Here is a 26,329-nt window from a genome sequence, read left to right on the forward strand (position 1 = left end):
GTAATTCCAAATATGTTACTTGGCACCTGGAGTCAAGCAAGGATCAGAGTCCAAAACTTATCCTAACCAAAATTACTTACTTGTAGAACCAATATATATTCCTGGATCTAGGTATGAGCTCGTATTACAGTACTCACTTGAGTGATCATGTACCTCATCAGCTGTATTTATTCTTCAGGCTGGAAATCTGCTCCATAATATACAGTGTCATGTTGTTTCCTGGGGAGCTACCTCTAGTTCCTGCTCACATGCTTTTTAGTGGGGTTTTGTTTTCATGAAAAAAAACCCCAACAATACTAGAGTTAAAAGAGGAAGTTCTGTTTGATAACTCATTAAAATCTGTAGTTTACCGAGGAAGTGGCAGGTGCTTCTGCAAAGCAAATTTGGTTGTTGCTGCAGATAAAGGTTATTAAAATGAGATTTGCTCATGCATCACAACCCTCCCTCTTCCTGTTCAGGAGATAAGACATAAAATATACGAGAAATAAAGTTAACAAACTCTCCAGTGACATCTATAGATGCAGAAGGTTTGACCAGAATGAGATAGCCACATAATTGATGCGAATGTAAATATTTGGAAGAGTTAAAACTGGCATGTGATTGTCTTTTGCCACATCTGATATACAGGAGGGAATATGGGAGACAATGGATAATTCTAGTGGTCTTGCAGGAGGATGAAGAGACCTTGTAGGGAGAGGACTAACAGAAAAGAAAAAAGAAATCCATGTTTGACCTACTTTAATGATATGTGCTCCTTTGTTTGCAGCCCACACGTGCCATGTTCCACATCCAGCCATTCTATATACAGCACTCAAAGAGCAATTTAATTTGTCAATCTGCAAAATTAGTTTTGACAATTTGAATATAACATTCTTTTCAATTTGCAAAATTCACTAAGTTGGGCTTGCTGGTTTTGCACCTCTGAAACATAATGGCTGGGTTAAAATTATACTTTCAAAATAACAATTTAAGTTGTTTGTATGAAGGGTCAATTATTAAAAAGCGTACAGAATTTTTGGAGCATTTTTTTTCTTGATTTCACTATATCTCTCTTTTACTTGCAGATTAAAGGTGCAGCAGATCAAGGCTTAAAGTTTGTTGGCATTATACATCAGTACAGTTCTCAAGTGAACCATAATGCCATAACCAATGAAGCACCTACCCACAACAGTCCTGAAGACGTGAAAGATGTTGGCAATTCATCAAAAAGTCTTGAAGGTTATGCATCATTGGGCAGCAAGAAATCATCCAATGGCACTAATGGATTCACTGGAGCAGCACCAAGTGAGACAATTGCTGACCAAGATACAGAACTCAGTGAGGAATTGAAAGGTGAAGGAGAGGTTACTCAGCAACCAGACTTGGACCCAGGAAGAGGAGAAAATGGAGCACAGCTTCAGCAAGAGAACACAAGTTTTGTAGCAGACAGGCCAGAAAGGGAGCCTCAGGGAGACATCCCAGCCTTGTGTGATGAAGTATCTCATCAAAGTAAGTAATTTTATTTCATTGAATAATGCCTTTTCCTTATACAAAGGCCAAGACATAGAAAATGACATGGGGATAAATTTGTCCACATCCCCGCGAGATCTATCGCTATCCCTGTCCCATCACCCTGGGTTCTGTCTCTGTCCCTGCAAGCTCTGCTCTCATCTGCACACACTTTAAAATCATGAGTGTTTGAGGCTTATGCAGATGAGGACAGAGCTTATAGGGATGGGGCAGGAACAGGGACAGAACTCCCGGAGATGGAGATAGATCCCATGGGGACAAATTTGTCCTTGTATCATTCTCTACAATGGAGTAGCCTAGTGGCTAGAACAGCAGGCAGTGAAATAGAGAAACTAGGGTTCAAATCCCATTGACACTCTTTGTGGCCTTGGGCAAATCAGTTAACTTTCCATTATATAGATCTACTGGGGGCAAGAAAATATCTACTGTACTTGAATGTAACTTGCCTGGAACATACTGTGATAACAATTTAAAAAATCAATACGCAAAAGTCCATGACAAATCATTTCAGAAATCAATTCAAAATCTAATACCAGAAATCTAACCAAGTTTTCAAGGATTTTCTAAATCTATTGGACTAAATTTTCGCATCAATGGTGACCATGATTTAAACACCAGGGCCAGCTAAATTATTACATATACTATATACAGCACCATCCAAACTGTGCCCTCACCACTTTTATCTGTGTGACATATACCCCCCCCCCCTCCCCAATTCACAGAGGTTAGGTACAAAGCCAGCCCGCGAATAAGAAAAATTTGCAAATAATTTTAGGGCCGATTCTGACCCCTCCACAATTTATTTAGGGCTGACTGACCCACCCGCCTCCCAGACCTCTACACAGCTTACTTTTTAAAGCCTGGTGGTCTAGCGGTAAAATGGGGCAGGAGCGATCTTCCTGTGCTCCTGCCCCATGCAGAGCCACGAACAAAAGTGGCTGCCGTGAGTTCCTATGATCTCATGGGACTACAGCAGGAAATCACAACAGCCATTTTTGTTTGTGGCTCTGCATGGGGCAGGAGTATAGGAAGATCGCTCCTGCCCCACTTCACCGCTAGGCCCTGGGCTTTAAAATTAAATTGTGGAGAGATCGAGGAGGAGGGGGTGGGTCAGAGTCGGCCCTAAATAAGTTGTAGAGGCTTTAAACCTAACCTTTATAACCTAGCTCCCCTATGCCCGTCCTCTTGTTCCCAAGATCTCTTAGCCTCCCCCTGTCCCCTGCTCACCTTTATATATGGCCCGTTATATTTTATTGTACTTGTATCCTGCTTCCCTTTAATTGCATCTTATTTTGCTGATTGTCCAGCCCTCTTAATTGCATCTTCTTTCGCTGTTTGTCCAGCCCTTCTTTATTGTAAACCCCCTAGAACTACTACGGCTTTGGCGGTATATAAGAAATAAATTATTATTAAAATTATTATTAAAAAGTAAGTTGTGGCGAGGTACTGGAGGATGATAAAAACTGCAAATCGAAGTCGAAATAATTTTATACAATTTGAAATAAGATTTAAAATTTAAGATACACAAATGTTTGAAAATATGAGAGTATTTTTTTGTTGGATCCATGATTGAAATCTGTTTCTGAGCAGGTTTCTGAGATCCTTTTTCCTCTTATACATAATTAACACCTTTTACCTGTTGCTAGAAAGCCATTGTATGATTTGAGCTTTGGCTATTTATTGGCTTTCATTCCATCTCCTGTATTTAGCTGATGCTTAAAGATGCCAATGGAATGATACTGAATGATCCAGAAAAGAAGGAAAGAATATGTATACAAAAAAGGCAATGAAGATAACATTGGTGAAATTGAACTGGAAACTGATGCTGAAGAAGAACCAGATATTTTAAGAGGAAGTCATAGCAGCAAATAAAGCTTTATTGAAAAACAAGTCACCTGGTATCAACGGTATTCCAATTGAATTAATCAAAGGCTCAGAAAGTGCTATCATGGCCCTCACTCGACTGTATCAACAGAATTGGAAGGAAAAAATATGGCCAATCGATTGGAGAAGATCACTGTTCTTACCTGTACCGAAGAAAGGTGATGCCAAGGACTGTAACAACTACAGAACATTTGTATTCATTCCACACACCAGCAAAATATTGCTGAAAATAATAGAATGAAGGCTACAATCGTACGTTGAAAAATAACTACCCGAAGTTCAGACTGATTTCAGAAAAAGTCAAGGAACAAGAGACATTATTGCCAATGTTAGATGGATATTGGAGAAGAGCAAAGAATACCAAAAGCCCCTATACTTTTGCTTCGTCAACTACAGCAAAGCTTTTGACTGTGTGGATCATGATAAACTATGGAGAATTCTAGTACAAATAGGAATACCCAAACACATAACTCAGCTGATAAAAAGCCTCTAAGAAAATCAAGAAACTGCAATGAGAACTGAATATAGCAACACTGATTGGTTTCTAATCAAATGCAGCATCAGGTAAGGATGCATCTTATCACCTTATCTCTTCAACCTTTACAGTAAAACCATCTTCAGAAAAGAACATAAGAATAGCCCGTTCTCACAGTGGCCAATCCAGGTCACTAGTACCTGGCCAAAACCCAAGGAGTAGCAATATTCCATGCTACCAATACAGGACAAGCAGTGGCTTCCCCCATGGCTTTCTCAATAACAGACTATGGACTTTTCCTCCAGGAACTTGTCCAAACCTTTTTAAAACCAGCTACACTATCCGCTCATACCACATCCTCTGGCAACGCGTTCCAGAGCTTAACTATTCTCTGAGTGAAAAAATATTTCCTCCTATTGGTTTTAAAAATATTTTCCTGTAACTTCATCGAGTGTCCCCAGGTCTTTGTAATTTTTGACGGATTGAAAAATCGATCCAATTGTATCTGTTCTACTCCACTTAGAATTTTGTAGACTTCAATCATATCTCTCCTCAGCTGTCTCTTTGCCAAGCTAAAGAGCCCTAACCATTTTAGTCTTTCCTCATACAAGAAGAGTTCCATCCCCTTTATCATCTTGGTTGCTCTTCTTTGAACCTTTTCTAGCGCCACTATGGGCTCCTTTTATTAAGGTGCGCTAGCGTTTTTAGCGCGCGCTAACCATGCGCTAAACAAAAAATACTAACACAAGCTTATGGAGGCGTTAGCGTTTAGCGCATGCGGTATTTAGTGCACGCTAAAACCACTAGCACATCTTAGTAAAAGGAGCCCTATATTTTTTTTGAGATAAGGAGAACCAGAATTGAATGCAATATTCCATTATTATAACATTGATAGTCTTGTTAACCATCTCTTTTTAAATAATGCCTAGCATCCTGTTTGCTTTTTTGGCTGCCACTGCACATTGGGCGGAAGGTTATATCGTACTGTCTACGATGATACTCAGATCCTTTTCTTGGGCATTAATCCCTAAGGTGGACCTTAGCATCCGGTAACTGTGATGCAGGTTATTCTTCCCAATGTGCATCACTTTGCATTTGTCCACATTAAATTTCATCTGCCATTTGGACGCCCAGTCTTCAAATTTCTGAAGGTCCGCCTGCAATTTTTCACAATCTGCGTGCGTTTTAACAACTTTGAACAGCAAGTTTGGAAGAAGAGAGCATCGGTTTCAAAGCTGGTGGCTGAAATATAAATATCCAGAACAATGCAGATGATACAACACTCATCACCAGCAGCAAAGAAGACATGCTGTATCTACTGAGAAAAGTCAAAGCTGAAAGTCATAATATGGAATTACAACTGAACATAGAAGAAGAAATATGTTTATGCTTTATAGCTTTTTATCAGGTTCTCCTGAGGCAAGCAGCACTAGAGAAACAGATATTTAACGCTGTGTATTGGTGTCTGAATTGATGTCCCCAACCCAAAACATTTCTCGTATCTCAAGTTTTTTGGCTTTAAGCAACCTCTTCTGCAGAGCGTGCAAGAAATGTCCTGGTGTTCAGGACCTAGGCACTGGATAGTAGTAATAATAATAATAATAATAATTTTATTCTTATACACCGCCAAAGCCATGATAGTTCGAGGCAACAAGAAGTGCTGGACAATCAGCGAAGTGGTCACCATACAAAGTCATCGAATACAAGCTTACAGAATGGAAGAAGTGAAAAACTATAAAATTCTTAGGTTACAAATCGATTAAACACATTTGTTTTTACCAGTTGTGTTGGTCTGTACCTGAAATAGTCCTTTGACACAGAGTGCTCCATTTGAACCTGCTGAAAACCTTGGACATGGACAGGAAAACCACCATCACAAAGGTCAAAAGACAGTAGTTAGAGGGAGGTCAAGTAAAAAATAAACCAAGAAAGGGCAATGCTCCCCACTTTAGAGCAGGCTGAAAAGTATCAAACAAAAGGTATAAGAAGAAAATAAAAAATTCTGACTAGAAGACAGGAAGGCACTAAAAGTACACATATGATATATGCATTAAATATGCGTATAAAAAAGGCACACTTAGAGACACTTTAAGAGCATCTTCTGTGAAATCAAAGAACTGACGGTCCCATGAGCCAGCAGCGGATGGGAAGGCATTCACACATGCGCGGTACAGGCAGTTTGAGTAATTATCCGAATTCTATCAGTATAAATAAAATGCTTGTAACCCAGTCCACATTTAACTGGATAAAGAAAAATTTAAGACCCCTTCTACAAAGTCGTGATAACAATGGGCTTCGGTGCATTTATCTCGGAGGCATTGCTACCCCTTAAATAAGAGAGAACAAGTGGCATATTTTGTTTATTGTGACATTCTAAAAATGGAAAACAATAATAAAGATTAAAAAACATATTAAATAAGATATCACAGGAAAACTTTGAGGAATTCCTGACGTGACAGACTGCAATTTTGATTATTTCTAAGTGACCTTTGCACAGTACATTTGGCCACCTAACAAATTTGTGAACAATTCCTGAGTCTCTGAGCCTGTCTAATGTCAATTTATGGTTCACTTTATCAGATGCAGTTGAAACATCAAGTTCCACAAGCAACCCTCCCACCCTTTTATCAGATATAAAACAAAATACTGAAATGAGTGAAATCGCAGTTTCTTTGCTAAATTGCTGCCTATAACCTGACTGGGAAGGATCCAAAAATCATGTACATCCAACTAGGATTGCAGTTGACCTGTTACTAAAGCTCCCTAAATTTAACTAAGAAAGGAATGTTGGCAAAGGCTGGGAAATTGCCACATTCCTGTGGATCAGCATTAGTAACCTTGAAAAAAGAGGAAATACAATTATATTGCAAAATTTACAAAGATAATCACCCTTTCCCATTGCAAAATTAACACACTATGGGGCCCTTGTACTAAAGCTTAGCACACACTAATGGACATTAGTGTGCACTAAGGCCCTGATTCTATAAATGACGCTTAAACTTAGGTGCCCAGATTGGCAATGCCTAGTCAATCTAGGCACCTAACTTATTTAAAAAGTTGAATTGGTGCTTATAGCATGCAATTAGCACTTCATAATTGGATTAGAAGTGGATTGTGGGTGTGTTTTGTGTGTAGGTACCAAAAGTGGACTTTGGTGCTGGTTTGAGGGGCCGCTGAATAGTTCTCAGCCCAACCAACAAAGTTGGAGTTTCAAGTTTCAAGTTTAATATATCTCTTGATTGATCGCTTAGTCAGATTCCAAAGCGATGAACAATTTAAAATACATTCATTAGCAATTACATTCATTAACAATATAAACAATACAATACAAACTTTGAATAGTGACATTAGGTTAAAAACTAAAACATCATTTAAGAAACATAGGGAAGAAAGGAAAGCGGTCTCTTTTGAGGGCTATACACTTAGTCCAGTGATTTTTCCGCTTTTTTCGTTTCATTGGAAAAATCTGGAACGAAAAAATCTAGAAAATCGCTGGACTAAATGTATAGCCATCGACGGAGACTGCCCCAACTTTGTTGGTTGGGCTGAGAACTTTTCAGCGGCCCCTCAAACCAGCACCAAAGTCCACTTTAGGTACCTACACACAAAACACACCCACAATCCACTTCTAATCCAATTATGGAGTGCTAATTGCTATTTAGGCCCCAAACCCTGGCATAAATAGGTTACACCCACGGTTCAGGCACCTATCAGGGCCTAAGTCCACTTTAGGTACCGCTAGGCGTGATTCTGTAAACAGTGCCTAACTGAAGGTTTACGGGCGCAGCGCTTATGTCTTATGCGCCATTTATAGAATGGGGGCCTAAGTGTCACGTGGTATATAAGTATAAAGTAGGATGCACAGCATTTAGCATGAACTAATTTCATCAGCTTATGCTAAGCTTTAGTAAAAAGCCCTTATGCTACTTATATAGGGCTAGATTCTATAAATGGAACTCAAATATGGGAGCTTGAAAAGAATGCCGCCAACTTTGGGTGCAAAAGACCTGCTGAAACTTGGTGTAAATGCTGGTGCCCAAGTTAGAAGCACTGACCCATCGTTCAATTGCAACACACAGAACCTTTTGGAATGCCACTGACATGCCCAAGCTCCTCCCATTGCCACGCCCCATTTTGAGATATGTGTTATGAGATGCAGGCGCCCAGCTTTATAGAATAGCATGCAGCCAGCTGCATGTGCAAATCCCAATAGGTGCTTATTAACATCAGTAATAGGTTGCTAGCACCCAATTATTGATGGTTAAATGTTTGTAGACCAATTAAGTTGTGTGCATCTTGGGAATGCACCCAAATTTGAGTGCCTAAATCTGTGCACCATATATAGAATCTGGGGGTTATTGTTTATTACAAACTTTATATACCACCATTCATAACCATCACAGATTTTACAACTTGGAAAATAATAGAAAGTAGAAAAGGTATAAAGGATAAAGGAAAAACTATGGCCTTTCTACCATGCCTAGCACCAGTCTCAGTGTCCACCAGTCATTCCCCAAATGCCAGAGAGAAATAGAATGATTTCAACCCAACTTTAAATTTGGGCAAGGAAGTCCCTGAAGGTGTCATGAAATCAAATTCCATAATAGTGGAGGAAGGCAATAAAATACCGAAACACAAGTAGATTCTGCTCACTAGATGAGAGATAGCTAGCGGATGGTCATTATGTCATTTTGGGAACATGGTACTCTAGCTGCAGCGTATAGGATCAGAGTATTTAATAGATAAGCTGGCAGACCAGAATTTAAGGCTTTGTAACCCGATAAGAAAAAAAATCAGTGAAGATCCATATGAAGAGGGGTTACATGATCATTTTTCTTCACATACGAGTAAGACAGTAACCTGACTGCTGTGTATTGAATTATTGTAGTCTTTTAATTCATTTATTTATTCAATTTTTTAGCCCGTCCTCCCAAAGGCGTCCAGAACGGGTTACAAAGTACATCCAAAATAATCCAGACAGAACAGAGATGACCTAATTTACATAAATTACAATATAGACATGACAATAAAACATATGCACTAAGTAGCATCTGGTGAGATTAGGTGGTGTAGGTGTGTTGACTGAGTGGCATTTCTGGGTGAATGACTTTAAGGCGCTGGGTTAGTAAAGAGGAAGGTTTTCATCTAGTGATCTGTTTGGAAAAAACAATGTTGATGCCCTCCTTCATCGGGCCCCCCTGACCATTTCGGGCCCTAGGCACATGCCTACTTGGCCTATTGGTTAATCCTGCCCTGTCCGCCGCCACACATTGGATGGAAGGTTTCAGCGTATTGTTCATGATGACACCCAGATCTTTTTCTTGAGTGCTGACCCTCAATGTGGACCCTGTAACTATGATTTGGATTATTCTTCCCAATGTGAGGTCACACTGTTGAGCGATACAGAGGAATTATAACATTCTTAGTCTTGTTTACCATCCCTTTTCCAATAATTCCTAGCATCTTGTTTGGTTTTTTGGCTGCCGCCACACATTGGGCAGAAGGTTTCGGCGTATTGTCCACGATGATACCCAGATCTTTTTCTTGAGCGCTGACCCCCAAGGTAGACCCTAGCATTCAGCAACTATGATTTGGATTATTTTTCCAAATGTGCATCACTTTGCAATTATCCACATTAAATGTCATCTGCCATTTGGACACCCAGTCTTCCAATTTCCTAAGATCTTCCTGCAGTTTTTCACAGTCCGCATGGAGTTTAACAACTTTGAATAGTTTAGTGTCATCTGCAAATTTAATCACTTCATTCAAAGTTCCAGGTTCCAGATCATTTATAAATAAGTTAAATAGCACCAGTCCCAGTACAGGTCCCTGCGGCACACCACTATTTATCCTCCACCATTGAGAAAAATGGGCATTTATCCTCTATCCTTTGTTTTCTGTCCAATAACCAATTCTTAATCCACAATTGAACATTGCCTCCTATCTCATGACTGTTTAATTGTCTCAGGAGCCTCTCATGAGGAACTTTATTAAAAGCTTTCTGGAAAACTAGATACACTACGTCAACCAGCTCGATTTTATCCACATGTTTATTCACACCTTTAAAGAAGTCAAGCAAATTGGTGAGGCAAGACTTCCCTTGGCTGAACTCATGCTGACTCTGTCTCATTAAATCATGTTTATCTACATGTTCCACAATTTTATTTTTTATAATTTTTCCACTATTTTGTCCAGCACTGAGGTCAGGCTTACTGGTCTGTAAGTCAGTGGATCTCACCTAGAACCCTTTTAAAAATCGGCATAATTGGCCACCCTCCAATCTTCAGGTACTACAGATAATTTTAGGGACAGGTTACAGATCAAACAATTTCATGTTTGAATTCTTTCAGTACCCTGGGATGTATACCAACTGGTCCAGATGATTTATTACTCTTTAACTTGTCGATTTGGCTTAGTACATCTTTCAGGTTCACCAAGATTTATTCCAATTTCTCCACCTCATCACCCTTTAAAACCATTTCTGGTTTAGGATGATTTCAGACATCTTCTTCCATAAAGACCGAAGCAAAGAATTCATTCAGTTCTCCCTGAGCACACCTTTTGCTCCTTTATCATCCAACGGTCCCATGGATTCCCTCACAGGTTTTCTGCTTTTGATGTACCTAAAAAAATTGTTACTATGAGTTTTTGCCTCTGGCAAGTTCTTCAAATTCTTGTTTAGATTTATTTATCAGCGTTTTGCATCTAACTTGCCAGTGCTTATGTATCTTCTTATTTTCTTCATTGGGATCCTTTTTCCATTCTTTAAAGGATGTTTTATTGGCTGTAATAGTCTCTTCAGCTTCACATTTTAACCACACTGGCTCTCGTTTTCACTTCTTTCCACCTTTGTTAATACGTGGAATACATCTGGTCTGGACTTCTGTGATGATATTTTTAAACAACATCCAAGCTTGGTTTTCACTTCTGACCTTTGCCACAGACCCTTTTAGCTTATTTTTAACCATTTATCTCATTTTATCATAGTTGTCCTTGTGAAAATTAAATGCCACTACAGTAGATTTCTTTAGCAATGTCACTCCAGTTATCAGCTCAAATTTGATCATGTTTTATGATCATTGTTTCCCAGCGGACTCAACACAGTTTCCTCCCATACTATGTCCTGCATTCCACTAGGGACCAAATCTAAAATAGCTCCCCCTCTTGTCAGTTCCTGGACCAGTTGCTGTAATTTTACCTCCCTAGCACTCACTGATGTAACATTTATCCAGTCAATGTTGGGGTAGTTGAAATCACCTATTATTATACTGTTGCCCAATTTGCCAGCTTTTTTCATCTCTGAAAACATTTCTTCATCTGTCTGCTCATTCTGTCCTGAAGGACGGTAGTATAACCCTACTTTTATATTCCTTCCCTTCACACATGGAATTTCTATCCATATGGATTCTGTGTTGTGCAGAATGTTAATTTTGTTTGATTCAATTCCCTCTTTAACATATAGCATACCCTCCCTTCCAATCTGATCTACTCTATCATTGCAATATAATTTATACCCAGGTAAGAACAGTGTCCCATTGATTGTCCTTCTTCCACCAGGTCTCTTCATTAATCAATACTGGAAAGAGTGGTAAGGCTGAGCTTTCATTCAAAATATAAAACTCATTTGTGGTGCAACCTCAGAAATTCATTCCCCAACTCACTATAGGGCAGCCTAAGCTGATCCATTTGGGGGATTGATTTATCAATCACCACCTCCAACCTTAATGCAAAATCTTATCATGTTAAAACAATAAATATTATAACTATCATAAATATTCTGTGAACATTGTAAGTGTGGAACTTAGCTTCAAACAGCAATGAAACTTCTCAATCATGATCTCAACGGGGCCCGTTTTACCCGTGGCTTCATCAGGAGATCAAGAAAAATGACTGTAACTGAACATGTTCCAACCACATTTAACATCCAGTGACCTGGAAGACAGAAAGAAGATCAGCCTCCCATCTTCATAAATATTCAAACCTCCTTTTACATGCACATCCAAACATTACTAACCATATTCTAAACAAACTATAAATACTAAATAATGCCTGCAACACTGGAGGACCGGGTAAATTTTGACCTGGTCCTCCAGTGTTGCAGTTTCCTCCCCAGCACTATCTAATATCTTATCTAAGTGACGCGTGAGGTCTGTCACCTTTGCACCAGGTAGGCAAGTGACCAGGCGATCCTCACGCCCACCAGCCACCCAGCTATCTACTTGCCTTATGATTGAATCTCCCACTACAATGGCTGTCCTAACTCCTCCCTTCTAGACTGAAGCCCCTGGAGATAGCAAAATGATCTATTATAAACATAAATACAATAGACTCTGTTAACCGGAAATCAAGAAACCAGCAAAAAAAAAAAAATTAAAAATACTGTAATACTTTAAATAAAAATGATAATAAAATCAATTTCTGGTGGAAATTTAAGTGTAAACTTGGCTCACCACACCTGAGTATGCCCATGCTTTGCCTGCCACATGTCCAGTAGTTTGTCTAGAACAGTTTATGGTATGGCATAGTATGGGGTATAGTATTAGTTAGGCCTATTTATAGTAGTAACTCTCAAGCAACTAGAAACTACATTTATCCAGCTTCTATCAATCCCCATGGGTGCTGGTTAACTGAGAGTCCACTGTTCAATAGATGAGGTAAACTTGGAATTGTCAGATTTAAACCTAATAATAGGGCTAATATGAAACAATATCAAAAAAAGTACTGCAGAACAATCATATAACACAAATATGATAAATGTCAGTACAGTGCAAACACTGGGCTCTTTTTTACTAAGGGGCGTTAATGGGTGACGTCATCTACGGAGCCCCGGCGCGGACAGCTTTTCAAGCAAACTTGATTAAAGTTTCAAGTTTGCACACTGCACCACGCATGTGCGTGCCTTCTCGCCCACTAGAGGGCGCATCCCACCTCGTGGTCCTCAGTTCCATAACTAGCAAGGAAGCCATCCCCGGGGAGGCGGGCGGGTTGTGAGAATATATGCCTGCTGTCCCTGGATAACACCTGTTACGGTAAGTAACTGTGCTTTATCCCAGGACAAGCAGGCATGATATTCTCACATGTGGGTGACCTCCAAGCTAACCAAAAAAGGGCAGGTGGGAGGATGGCAATTTAGGAAAACAGATTTTGCAAAACTGACTGGCCAAACCGGCCGTCACTCCTGGATAAAGTGTCCAGGCAGTAATGAGAGGTGAATGTATGAACCGAAGACCAAGTGGCAGCCTTGCATATGTCCTCCATCGGAGTGGATCGGAGGAAAGCTATCGAAGCTGCCATCGCTCGGACCTTGTGCCCCGTGACTCGACCCGGGGGAGGAAGGCCGGCCTGAGCGTAGCAAAAGGAAATGCAAGCGGCCAACCAGTTAGACAGAGTGCGCTTGGAAACTGGGTGCCCTAATCGATTGGGATCGAAGGACAAAAACAATTGAGGAACCTTCCGATGAGGCCTGGTGCGTTGAAGATAAAATGCCAACGCCCTCTTACAGTCAAGCGTGTGAAGCGCCGTCTCGCCCGGATGGGAGTGGGGCTTCGGGAAGAACACAGGAAGGACAATGGACTGATTGAGGTGGAAGTCAGAAACAACTTTAGGTAAAAACTTAGGATGGGTGCGGAGGACCACCTTGTCGTGATGAAAGACAGTGAAAGGAGGGTCCGCAACCAAGGCTTGCAACTCCCCAATCCGCCTGGCGGAGGTGAGGGCAATCAGAAACACCGCCTTCCAAGTCAGAAATTTCAAGAGGGACTTGTTGAGTGGCTCAAAAGGGGGTTTCATCAGTTGAGCCAGAACTACATTCAAATTCCACACGACAGACGGAGGCTTAAGAGGGGGGCAAACCCTGAGTAACCCTTTCATGAAGCGTGTCACCAAGGGATGGAGTGACAGAGGGCGTCCCTCCAGAGGTTGGTGGAAAGCGGAAATCGCACTGAGATGAACCCGCACCGAAGTGGTTTTCAAGCCGGAGCGCGACAAATGAAATAAATATTCTAAAACCGAGGATACCGGAACTGATACCGGATCCAGGTGAAAAGACGAACACCAGGTGGAAAACCTGGTCCATTTCTGCGCATAGCAAAGCCTCGTCGAGATCTTGCGGGAGGCTTCCAACACCTCCTTCACCGATTGAGACAGGTCCGGAGGAGTCAGGGAACAAGAAACCAGGCTGTCAGGTGCAATGACTGCAGATTGGGATGTAACATGGATCCTTGACTCTGAGACAGCAGAGAAGGAGAGACAGGCAGGGGAAGAGGCTCTCTGGCACTGAGCTGGAGCAGCAGGGAGAACCAGTGCTGACGCGGCCATCGAGGTGCTATGAGAATCATCGTGGCCGTGGACGATTTTAGGTGTACCAACGTTCGCATGATCAGAGGGAACGGAGGGAATGCATACAGGAACCTCCCTTCCCAGTCGAGTAGGAAGGCATCCGCTTCCAGACGGTCCTGCGAGTACATCCGAGAACAATATAGTGGTAGTTTGTGTGTCTCCGGAGAGGCAAACAGATCCACCTGTGGCGTTCCCCAGCGAGCGAAAACCTCGCGTAGAACAGCTGAGTGTAGAGTCCACTCGTGCGGTTGCAGAAGTCGACTCAGTTTGTCCGCCAGGCAATTCCGTTCTCCTTGGATGTAGACCGCCCGGAGGAAGATGTTCCGGGAGGCCGCCCACTCCCAGAGGCGAAGAGCTTCGGAGCAGAGGGGCCATGACCCCGTTCCTCCCTGCTTGTTCACATAATACATTGCCACCTGATTGTCCGTGCGGACGAGGACCACCTGGTCCTGCAATATGTGAACGAAGGCTCGAAGTGCTAGGAAGATGGCTCGCAGCTCTAGCACGTTGATGTGACACTGACGGTCTTCTGTCGACCACAGGCCCTGCGTGCGAAGACCGTCGAGATGGGCTCCCCACGCGTACTCCGAGGAGTCCGTGGTCAGGACCTTGCGAAAGGGCGGAGTGCGAAACAATAGCCCCATGGACAGATTTGAAGAGTCTGTCCACCAACGCAGCGATTTCCGCAAGGGCGGAGTTACCGAAATGAGGCGAGACACCGGGTCGCACTCCTGACGCCACTGGGACGCGAGGGTCCACTGAGGGATCCTCAGATGTAGCCTCGCAAACGGTGTGACATGTACCGTCGAGGCCATATGGCCCAGCAGCATCATCATGCGCTTGGCCGACACCTTCGACAGTTGAGAGACCTGGTGGCTCATCCGTACCAGGGCTTCCAACCGCTGGGTCGGCAGGTAGGAGCGTAGGCGCACCGTGTCCAGCACCGCACCTATGAATTGAAGAGACTGCGACGGCCTCAACTGAGACTTTGGAAAGTTTATCTCGAACCCGAGAGTTTGCAGGAAGGCAATAGACTGTCGGGTCGCTGAGATAACCCCCTCCCTGGTCGGGGCTTTGATGAGCCAATCGTCCAGGTAGGGGAACACGTGAAGTCCACGCGCCCTGAGGGCTGCTGCAACCACCACCATGCACTTCGTGAATACTCGTGGGGACGCGGCCAGGCCGAAGGGCAGTACCCTGTACTGGAGGTGGAGGTCCCCCACCTGGAATCGTAAGAATCTTCGACAGGCGGGGTGCACCGGAACATGGGTGTATGCTTCCTTCAGGTCGAGGGAGCACATCCAGTCCCCTTCCTCCAAGAGGGGATACAGGACCGGGAGAGACAGCATTCGAAACTTCTCCCGGGCCAGGAATTTGTTGAGCTTCCTGAGGTCCAGTATGGGGCGCAGGTCCCCGGTCTTTTTTGGGACCAAGAAGTAGCGGGAGTAAAACCCCGTGCCCCACTGGTCCCTGGGGACCGGCTCGACCGCCCGAAGCTTCAAGAGGGCTTTGGCTTCGGTTATAAGGGTCGGTAGCTGCGAACGGTTGCAGGGGACTAAACTTGGGGGACTGTCCGGCGGCGAGGACACAAAGTTGAGCGAGTAGCCCTCGGAGACGATCCGGAGCACCCAAGCGTCTGAGGTAATCCCGGTCCATGCCTCCCGGAAGGACCGAAGACGGCCCCCGATAGGAAGGGGTTCTTGTGAAAGTGCGGAGGGGAACCCGCCCCGTCCGCTCAGCCCGTCAAAAGGAAGGCGCTGGCTTAGAAGGGCCCTGCGCCGGGGCTTGGGGTTGTCCCCCTCTGCCTCGCTGAGACGGACGTCTCGGAGGCGGTCTCGAGAAAGCCGGGGTCGACTTCTGAGGGTATCGGCGCGGCGGAGGCCGAAAGGGTTTCTGCGGCGGGGGCCTAGGTTTGGGGCGGACCAGGGATGCTAGAGAGCGCTCCTGTTCCGACAAGCGCTTGGTCGCCGCGTCCAATGACTCGTCGAATAACTCGGACCCCACACAAGGCAAGTCTGCCAGGCGTTCCTGCAGGTTTGGGTCCATGTCGAGGGTGCGAAGCCAGGCCAAGCGGCGCATGGCCACCGCGAGGGCCGACACCCTCGAAACCAGCTCAAAGGCGTCGTACACTGCATGGAATAGGTACAACCGCAATTGAGACAGGTTGGACATAAACTTGTCGAATCCTGCTCTTTGGGAGTCCGGTAACGAGTTTCGATATTGAGGAAGGTCCTTCACCATACCACGCAAAAAGGAGGAAAAGGTGAAGGCGTAATTTAGAACCCTGGTGGCCATCAGGGAATTTGAATAGAGGCGACGGCCAAACTTGTCCAGGGTCCGCCCCTCCCTGCCTGGTGGAACCGCCGCAGAAACCCGTGAGGGCTGTGATTTTTTAAGAGCAGACTCCACCAGAAGGGACTGGTGTGAGAGCTGCGCCTTATCGAACCCTTTAGGGGGAATCGTCCTATACTTCGATTCCATTTTTGAAGGCACAGACGTGACTGTAAGAGGGTTTGACAAGTTCTTCAGCCAGGTTTGCAGAAGGACACTGTTGAGAGGGAGTCTAGGCACCTCCCTAGGAAGAGTGGGGAGGTCCTGTTCCTCCAAAAATTCTTTGGAATACCGAGAGCCTACCATCAGGTCAATCCCCAGGGCTTGGGCCATGTCCTGAACGAAGGATGAAAATGAGGACGGCCTAGCCTGGGGAGAGGGGGTTCTCGACCGCCCCACCGAGGAGAGGGGGGAGGCCTCATGGGAATAATGAGGGTCCCTAACCGATCCCGAATCCCAGGATCCCCTCTCGAGGGCCCTCGAGGGGGAAGGGGAAGTTATCCTCCTCGCAGAACCCTTGGGTGAGGACCCCGGGGTTCGTGGGACACTCTCCCGTTTCCTCGGCGAGGCGGCCCGGGAAGACTTCCCATGGGGTGAGCGGAGGAGCCTCGGGTTGTCGAGGCGCAGCTCCGACACCTGCAGCGCCTCGCCCCCGAACGACGAGGAACGGTCGCGCCGAGGCGAGCCTCGGGGCCGCTTGGACTTCCTCGATCGACGCCCCGTCCGAGGTCGCGTCGAGGGCGAGGCGTGTCTGGAAGACCCGGAGGAAGAGGAGGAAAGGCGGCGCACTCTGCGCAACTTTTCTTTGGGCCTTACACTGCGCTCAGGGGGTTCCCCCGAGGTCGAGGTCCGGGGCGGGGCCGAGACCGAGGTGAACGGGGCCACAGTACCCGAGACCGAGGTCGCCGAGGCCGGGGCTCCCGAGGGAGCCGAGGCCGGGGCCTCCGAGACCGAAGGCGCCCAGGCCGAGGTCGAGGCCGCCGGAACCGCAGCACGCTGCAACACTTCCAGGGCTCCCGACAGCTCCGATGAGATCAGAGCTCGGAGGAGATCCTGGAAGGCCGGAATCCCCACGAAGGTGGGGAGTTCCGAGTCCGGGGCACACTCCCTGGAGGGCGACCTCGGTCTCGAGTATTCCCTCGGGGTGTGCGGAGTCGAGGTCCGATGCGGGGCCGGGGTCGACCCACCCGCCTTGGCCTGACTCGAGGATGGCTTCTTTGCTGAAGGGGATGGAACAGAGGACTTACCCGAAGCTTGCTTCACTGACGACGCCTTCGAGGAAGAGGGCCGAGGCGAGGCCGAGGCCCCCGAGGACGCCGAGACCGAGGTCAAGGCCGGGGCCGAAGCCGAGGCCGACGTCGAGGCCTTAGGCGGCGCGTCGACGGCGAACAATTCGGCCATTCTTGCCTTACGGCGACGGAGGGCCCTGTTTTGGAAGGTAGCACAGCGATCACACGAGTCTGTCGGATGTTCGGGCCCAAGACAGACAATGCACCACCGGTGAGGGTCAGTGATGGAAAGCAACCTCTCACACCGGCTGCACTTTTTGAATCCCGTAACAGGACGGGACATCCACGAAGAAAAAGAAGAAGGCCGGGAACGTACCGACGTCCCGCGGCCACGGCTTCCGGGAGCCCCCGGAGGCCGACGAAAAACGAAAGACTTTTTTTTTTTTTTTTTTGAAAAGAAACGAAAGGAAAACAGCACCGCGAACTAATTCGAAGGGAAAAACAAACTAAACGCGGCAGCTAGAAGGCAAAAACACTGGAGCTCAGATCCACAGGGCTTTCTTGCTCCGCGGAAAAATTTGAACTGAGGACCACGAGGTGGGATGCGCCCTCTAGTGGGCGAGAAGGCACGCACATGCGTGGTGCAGTGTGCAAACTTGAAACTTTAATCAAGTTTGCTTGAAAAGCTGTCCGCGCCGGGGCTCCGTAGATGACGTCACCCACATGTGAGAATATCATGCCTGCTTGTCCTGGGATAATAAACAGCATGGAAGAACATTCAATTGACATAGATATAATCCAATGCCAGCATAATACAAATGAGCACCTAATAAACACATATCTAGTACAATAGCTAGGGTTACAAGATTTTCCGTTTGGAAAATCTGGATCCCTAGACCCGCCCCCAGGCCTGCCCAGTTCCAACCATCCCTGCCCCATTACACCCCAAGTCCTGCCCCAGCCTCACCACCACTGCCTGCTCCTGCCTGAAAACCACTGAAGGATTTAAGGCATGACCCGCCTTTACTCCCCCAGTGGTCAAACCCCCCTCTTACCACCCAAAGAGTGAAAAAAAACCCCAAAACCCATAGGCTTCCCATCTGCTTTACACAGCAGAGGAATCCCCATCAGCTGAGCCACTGAGCCTTACAACCCTTCCCTTGACATCCCCAGACCTCCCCCACATCCCCCTGAAATCCCCAATATCCCCCTGTCATCCCGGACCTCATCACCATTTTGAGCCAATCAGGGCCCTTGGGCCCTCCCACTGCATCCCAAGATGCATTGGGGGAAGTCCCATTATTTGCAGCATGCGACCCTGTAGGCAAGAGGGAGGGAGCTGCCCTCATGCCATTTTTTCATCCGGGGATGTTGAGGGGATGTGGGGGAAGGGGGCAGAGATGTCAGGGGATGTCAGGGGAGGTCTAGGACGACAGGGGGATGTTGGGATTTCAGGGGAATGTTGGGGATTTCCAGGGGATGTGGGGGATGTCAGGGGGAGGGGTGTAGGGCTCCGCAGCTCAGCTGATCCTAGCAGGGAGAATCCCCATCAGCTGAGCCACCAGGAATCCCTGAAACTGGCTCAGCTGATGGGGGTTCCTCTGCTGCAATCAGACAAGGTAGTTGGTGGATACGTCTACAAAACCTGCTTTTGTACGTTTTTCATGTGGACGTTTTTATTTTTGAAAATGGGCAAAAATGGTAGACGTCCTAAGGACCGAAACTTATACCTAGCTCATTTTCAAAAATAAAAGATAGACATTTGACAGCTTTGAAAATGGACATTTTTCCTACTGGGTTTGTGGACATCTTGCACAAAACGGCCAACCACAAACTTAGGCACACTTTTGATTATGTTCCTCCACGCATACTGAACTCATGCATGATATTCTGTTATTAGTAAATCTATTTTTCGAGCCTATATTTGGTAAATTCAAATGTGGTATTTTTAATCCAAATAGAATGAATGGTTGCTTGAACTACTAGCAGAAGTAAACATCACTAATCCTTCATTGTCATCTCAAAACATATGGTAACATTTTGATACACAAAAACAGTACTTACAATGTCAACACACAAATATTTTCCAGAAACTGACGTCTTTGCCATCTTCAACAAGCCAAAAACCCAGGGGGGATGCAGCAAGTACCTTACCGTCCACATCCCCATGAAGGTGTACAAAAATGGGCAAGCCATCAACAGCTTGGAAGCCAACTGGCTAGAACACATGACAGAGCACTTCAAAAGAGGCAGCTCACTGGTGAACGCCGCCTTTTATCTTGGAATGGTAAATGGTATGGAATTTGTAGACAGCATTTTCTTTCCAGTATATGAACGCATACATTTTGATTTGCAAACTATAAAGCACGTATGAATGATCCTTAGTACTGATAAGAAGGAGGGATTTTCTAACAGAATGCATAGGTAAATATTTGCAACTATGTGTCTCTGTCAAATCTTTACTTTTAAAGAAAAGGTACATGTGTACCTTTGCCTTGAAAATTACCCCATAAATGGCAGTATTCTAGTTATTTACTCACGTAAGTGGTCTCATAGAATATTGACTAACAAAAAAGTACATTCTACCACCTAGGGTGAATCTCTTCATAAAGGCAGTTAATAAATCCCAATAAATAAATTGATGGTGTATACTATTCCAGTGGTAGTGCATATGGGCAGGGTATGTAATTACATGCGAAAATCATGGAATACTATATTTGTTTTACTACATTTTTATTAAATTGTTGTCATCCAAAGCTTTTAAATAGCAACTCAGAACATCAAGCAAGTATACATTAACCAATCACATGCCTTCCCCTACTTTCTCCCTACCCCACCCCCATTAAGTCCCTGCTCTTCCTCAACTGCTGCTCCTAAATGTAAGTGCAACCAGTTGACCATTGCTCCTTCAATCATCTTGCTCCTTTAGATCACCCCCCCCCTTATTCTCCCTGGTATCTCTCCCCACTTTGTAACACTGTGGTAACGTGAATCAGGGCAGGTCTTGGAGCCAGGATAAACTGGAGCCACACAGCGTACTAAGGTGAACAAAATAATATTTTACTGAAGGTGTCAGGTAGGGTTTCCAGTCAATTTGCAGGTAGGGAAGCAAAGCGAACACAATACCTACTCCTTTCATACAAGAGTTTGCTTCTGTGGCCTGCTCCTCAGGGCCACAGCATGCAATGTACGTTGCTGGGCTGTGGTCTGGCTACCCACCGTTGCCAGCACAATTGCTAGCAATTCAGTGAGGCTGGTCTGTGACCGGTTGGGTCAAAGATAACAAATTATAAGGTTCCAAGTCAAACTTGGCCTACCTTACTATAGAGGTTGCAAGTCATACATAGGTGGTGGAGGCATATGCAGTGGGACATTGCTTGCATTCCCTTCTGCATCAGGCTTTTATAATTCCTGGACCACCTGGCTCCACCCCTCCCATGTCACTTTCCCTTTGGAACTATAGGTTTTAAGGTGGCTCTGACACTGTGAAAGGGTATCCTTAAGGGAAAGTGGCAGCATCCTATAGACTCCCTCACAAACACCCTCCTAAAGACTTCCAACTCTATTCCTTCCCCTTAAGTAGACATCTACTTTTCCTACTAGAGTAGGCTTAAAACTCTGTTATAGAACTACCCTTTATGTGCACACATTTACACCTGCTATTCGGTGCACTTATTTTTTTCTGTGACATATATAGGACATTTCTATAAATTGGTGCTTAAGTTTAAGTGCCCCAGTGCAATATGCTTAGTACCAATTCTATAAAAGTTATCTTAGCACCAAGATTCCATTATAGAATGCTAGTGAATGTTGGAATTGGTTGCTCATATTTAGGTGTGTCCTCTTATCCCATGTAATGGCAGGCGCAAGCTGATGTGCTTAAGTGTGCCAAATGATGTGTATTCTATAAAGTACTCATGTAACTGGGAGACTCGCTCATGGCATACTCATGCTCCACCCACATGTATGCCTCCCTTTTCAGTTAGGAACTATGGCACTTAGTCATCACTTGGGCTATGCCCTATGTTTGATCAGAAAGCTTCCAAACCATCCACCAAAAGAGCCTCTTTTCAACTGCCTCCAGAAGACCCTCCATCATCAAAAAATTATCAGCCCTTTTCCAACTAAACACAATAGAAACTATTCCTCTGCAGGGGAAGGGCTGGGGGATCCACACGAGGAATTTCCTGATACCAAGAAAAGACTGGAGGCCTTTGACCTCTAGCCCTCTGAAGCCTAAACAAAGTTTTGCTGAAGGAGAAATTTTGCATGGTGTCTCTGGGACCCCTTCTATCTCTACTAGAAAAAGGAAATTGGTTTTGTTCTCTAGATCTCAAAGAAGCCTACACTCACATATCCTCCCACCTGCTCACAGGAAGTATCTCCACTTCTACATAGGTCCTTGGTACTTCTAATACAAGGTCATGCCTTTTGGATTAGCATCTGCTCAATGCCTGAGTGAACCTGTCTTCTTGGTGCCTTTTTATTTGTTGAAAAGGAAAAAACAACTGTCTTGCTTTTGGCAGAAACCGTAACCTGTAGAGACCACTGTCAGTCGTGGCTCTCATTTAAATGAAGGTTCGTATAAAGGACCCCTGAGGAAGCCAATCATTTGCCGAAACATGGACAATATCGGGTCTAGCATTCAGCCAAGCATCAAAAACAAAGTGTTATTTTTGTACAATACAGATTGCTGTATTATTTTATTTGTTGATTTTGTATATGTTATATTTTATAATGTTTGTGTAATAAATTATATATTAACTTCCTGAACGTCCAGGAACTTGTTTCACATTGTGTGTTTTTAAAGATTTAAAGTAACAGTGCACTTGGCAGTATCCATACTGAGTTCCATAGGTGACATCATAGGCCCCTCCCCAATGCATCCCAAAATGCACCGGGAGGGGGAGGTCCACCATTTTGGAGTGGCAGGCCGGTCGGCTGGAGGGTTTGAGCATCCCTCTGGCCAGATATTCAACTGAAAGGTACAGAGGGGGGTTAGGAGTAGAGTTAGGGGTGTGGGATGTGGGACCTGAGCCTTAGGGGGTGTTGGGAGAGTTCAGGAGGGTCGAGTTCAGAGGTGGCAGCAGGAGGGAGTGGGCATCCCTTCTGCTTGGCTTACTTCATGGGTGAGGAATTGGGGATTCCGGTGGGAGGGAGTGGGCATCCCTCCTGCCAGCCAAGTTTGCGTGGAGATTGGGTGTTCCAGTGGGAGGGAGTGGGTATCCCTGTTGCCGGGCAACTTCACCGGGTGGGAGGTATCCTGCCGAGGCCATTCATCTGATCTCGGTATGGAGATTTCCTTGTTATGATCAGCACAGCGGCCGCGTTTATTTGAAATGTAGGCCAGCATTTTGCTGGCCTACATTTCAGACATCTGTCATGGCTCTAGGGAAATGCCTAGGGCCACTTAAACTTGCCCAAGGCCACTTCCGGGCAAGACCACACCCATGCCCAGCCTTGGTTGAGCTTAGGTGTTCCTATGTATCTCCCTAGACCCACGAAAATGCCTAAAGTATAGGTCATCTGCCTTCAATAATTTTTTCCTAAAAAAAATGCGTCCCGATTGGCTGGTTAGACAGCAGTAGGATGCCTACTGCTGCCTAAAATTGAGACATCGTTTATAGAATTTACTCCTTTGTATCTGTAACTCAAGATGAGTTAAAAATAAATAAAATTAGTAGTGCAACTCCAAATACGCCTCAGTAGAATTTCCGCTTGATTTGTAATGAATCTGTATCTTCAGTATGACTGCCTCATTTGAAAAGAATAATTCTAGTTCATTTTTCTGCATCAGTTTTACTGCATCAGCCTTGCCTTTGTTTCAGAAATGCTCCATTAATTAATCCATCATGTGTATTTGGATGTTGTACCCTGCCTTAGGCACAAGTAGTGGGTGTGCAAATTAGAAATAAATGAATAAGGCTGTAAAGTTTCCCATTTTTAACTGAATTAAAAAGAAAAGTCACCTTCATTTGTGAATCTGTAGGAGAAGAAGATCTGGGATGTAAACCAACTCTGATTTGGGGACAGACCTGGTTTTGAACTTACATCTCAAAGCCTGCTCATCAAACTCAGTGCTGCAAGACCCATGATGCACCAGGATGAGGTGGTCAGAAATCCAGGACTGTCCCAAACTCTCTAACCTGTAACCGGTTAACTTGGCATTTCTGCAGTTTTCCATATGTAGCTTGCAGGGAGATAATGGGATGCAGTAGAACAGAATGTGAAAGTCCCATAAGCTTAAACTTTCCTGACGATGCTTTGTCATCTCCACAACCACATCTCACAACTGCCAAACCAATCTTGAGACTGTGAGAGAAGAGCAGTATGAGTCCTATTCTACTGCTGCTGGCTAGATTTCCTTAATAAATGCAATGTGACATCTCAGTATGATTTCTGCTATAAAATTCATCTGAAACTTTAGCAATCTTTCAAAACAGCAACAGAGTTAAGTGTCAGGCATCAGTTATAAAACATGTATGACTGCATTGCAAGTGATATGCCAGAAAATGTTTGCTCATTCTATGTCACCTACTTCCTAGTTCAAGCTGATGCAGTTATACCTTAAAGGCAAACCTTCAAATGAAATGTAGGATCTTAAGATCATTTCTTTCTGGATCAATTGGAATACACATAGGAGATAATTTTGTAAAGCATTTTCCTTATGTAAAGTCTTTTTTATACAGAGAAAAGAGCTTTTATAGAATTGCACAACTCCCATACACAAGCAAACTGAATGTGCATGGAAAATGTACATAGGTACTGAGCAAGCAGAGGCAAAGTCGGGGTGCTTCTAAATATTATATAAAATTCATGTGAACATATGTAGAGTACAGAGACATATTCAGTGGCGAAGCAAGGGAGGATGGTGCCTGACATTCCTCCCCCTCCCAGTGCTGAGGGGTCTCTAACTGCACACCTCTGCCCCTGGTACCTCTTAAAACTTTCTGTTCTTCACCAGCTCGCAACTTCCCTTTGGTGTATCTTCTTGGTCTCATGAAGATGCAGTTACATCAGAGGGAGGCCTCAGGGCCAGCGTAAACATTGGGTAGGAGTCCATGCTTGTTGCTGGTGAAGAACAGAAGGATTTAGGAGGTACTAGGGGAGGGGTGTGCAGTTCAGATGTAACCCACATATAAACAAATATTAAATGTATCTGAAGTTGAGCACATTTAAGTTATTGGTAGTCAGTGTTGGACCCTTTTTTTTTTTAATATCATTTTTATTAAAGAGTCAATTCTGATATTGGGGTTGGTTTAGGAGCTGAGAGGAGGCAGAGCCACTGCAGATGTGTTCTACTATGCATGAATGGCTGCTTATGTGCGATTGAACAATCTAGAGCTCCAGTAGGCCCATTTTGAAGCCAGGGCCTAAATTTTGTAGTGGGTCTGGAAGGCTGCCACGAGAGGTCATAGGCAGGCCCTAGAAACGTGGTGAATCCATCTACACCTGATCGTGTGGTGGGGGTTACCTGAAGAGTGTCTCAAGACCAAGATAAGAGGTTCCTTGGGCCTCCTATTTTATTATTTTTATTTTAAATTGAGTTTTGGTGAACATTGTGTTAGAACTTCAGGGGTTAATTATTAAATTTAATTTTTGGTAGATATGGGGTCTAAAGACTCTCAAGAAGTGGGCTAGGTAGTGTTTTGAAGTATTTAGTAAATTATTTGAGGTTAATGTTGCTTGGGCTTGTCTTTGAGATGATTCTTAATTTAGTTTAAGGAGATGTCAGTGAGTTTATGGTGATTTTATGTAAAATTTGAGTGAAAAGTATGTAAACAGGTTTAAATATGTGTCATACCATAGAGAAACAACATACCCCCCCCCCTTCAATTTGCAAAGTTATGCTTGCGGTTGCTGTGCAGCAAAATCCCTGAAACCCTTTAAATCAGGGGTGCCCAACGCGTCGATCGCGATCAACAGGTCGTTCGCTCAGGCGACCCCAGTCGATCGCACAACAGGTTCCCTTCTTCCCTTCTCTTTTTTTCCCCTCCTGACTGGCCCGCCTCTTAAAGAACGCTGGCCAATCAGAGTGCTGGAAGGGCGGGGTGAAGGTCGGTGGGGGACGGAGCTCAGCGCATCACAAGAAATAGAAGCGCCTGTAATGATTGAGGTAAGAGCGAGGCCTAATGCTGCCCGATATACAATTTTAAAACCCCCAAAATCGGCCTCCCAATCAGTGGCGTACTGAGGTGGGGCGGTCCGCCCCCGCCCCGGGTGCACGGCTTGGAGGGATGCACAGCCGTCCGGGTCCTCCTGCCCTTCCTTTCCACCGGTCTGCGCACGGGGCTCGCACCCGCCACCCAAATGGTGCTGTTGGTTATCGCGAGACTCGCGGGAGTTGACGGCACCATTCGAGCGTCGGCGCGGGACCAGGCAGGCGCAAGCCCCGAGCGCGGACCGGGGGAAAAGAAAGGCAGGATGACCCGGACCTGGCCGGCTGTGCACCCCTCCAAGCCGTGCACCCGGGCGGATCGTCCCCCTTCTAAATCCATTGTACTTGTCTTTTATTCAGTTCCACTAATGAGCATTGTGACAGGCAGTTCTTATGGGGCAGTTC

At 45.0% G+C, this 26,329-nt stretch overlaps 1 protein-coding gene across 3 annotated transcripts in view; it reads left to right on the plus strand.

Annotated features, from left to right (window-relative positions):
* The window catches only part of RFTN1 (raftlin, lipid raft linker 1), a 330,337-nt gene that overhangs the window by 218,431 nt on the left and 85,577 nt on the right, over window positions 1-26,329 (plus strand). For all 3 annotated transcript variants that reach the window (XM_033930710.1, XM_033930712.1, XM_033930711.1), the window contains 2 exons: window positions 1,065-1,488; window positions 19,857-20,060. In XM_033930710.1, coding sequence (XP_033786601.1) covers window positions 1,065-1,488; window positions 19,857-20,060 — 628 coding nt within the window. The remainder of the gene's footprint in view (window positions 1-1,064; window positions 1,489-19,856; window positions 20,061-26,329) is intronic.

The sequence above is a fragment of the Geotrypetes seraphini genome, chromosome 2 (assembly GCF_902459505.1).
Source record: "Geotrypetes seraphini chromosome 2, aGeoSer1.1, whole genome shotgun sequence".
NCBI classification, from domain to species: domain Eukaryota; kingdom Metazoa; phylum Chordata; class Amphibia; order Gymnophiona; family Dermophiidae; genus Geotrypetes; species Geotrypetes seraphini.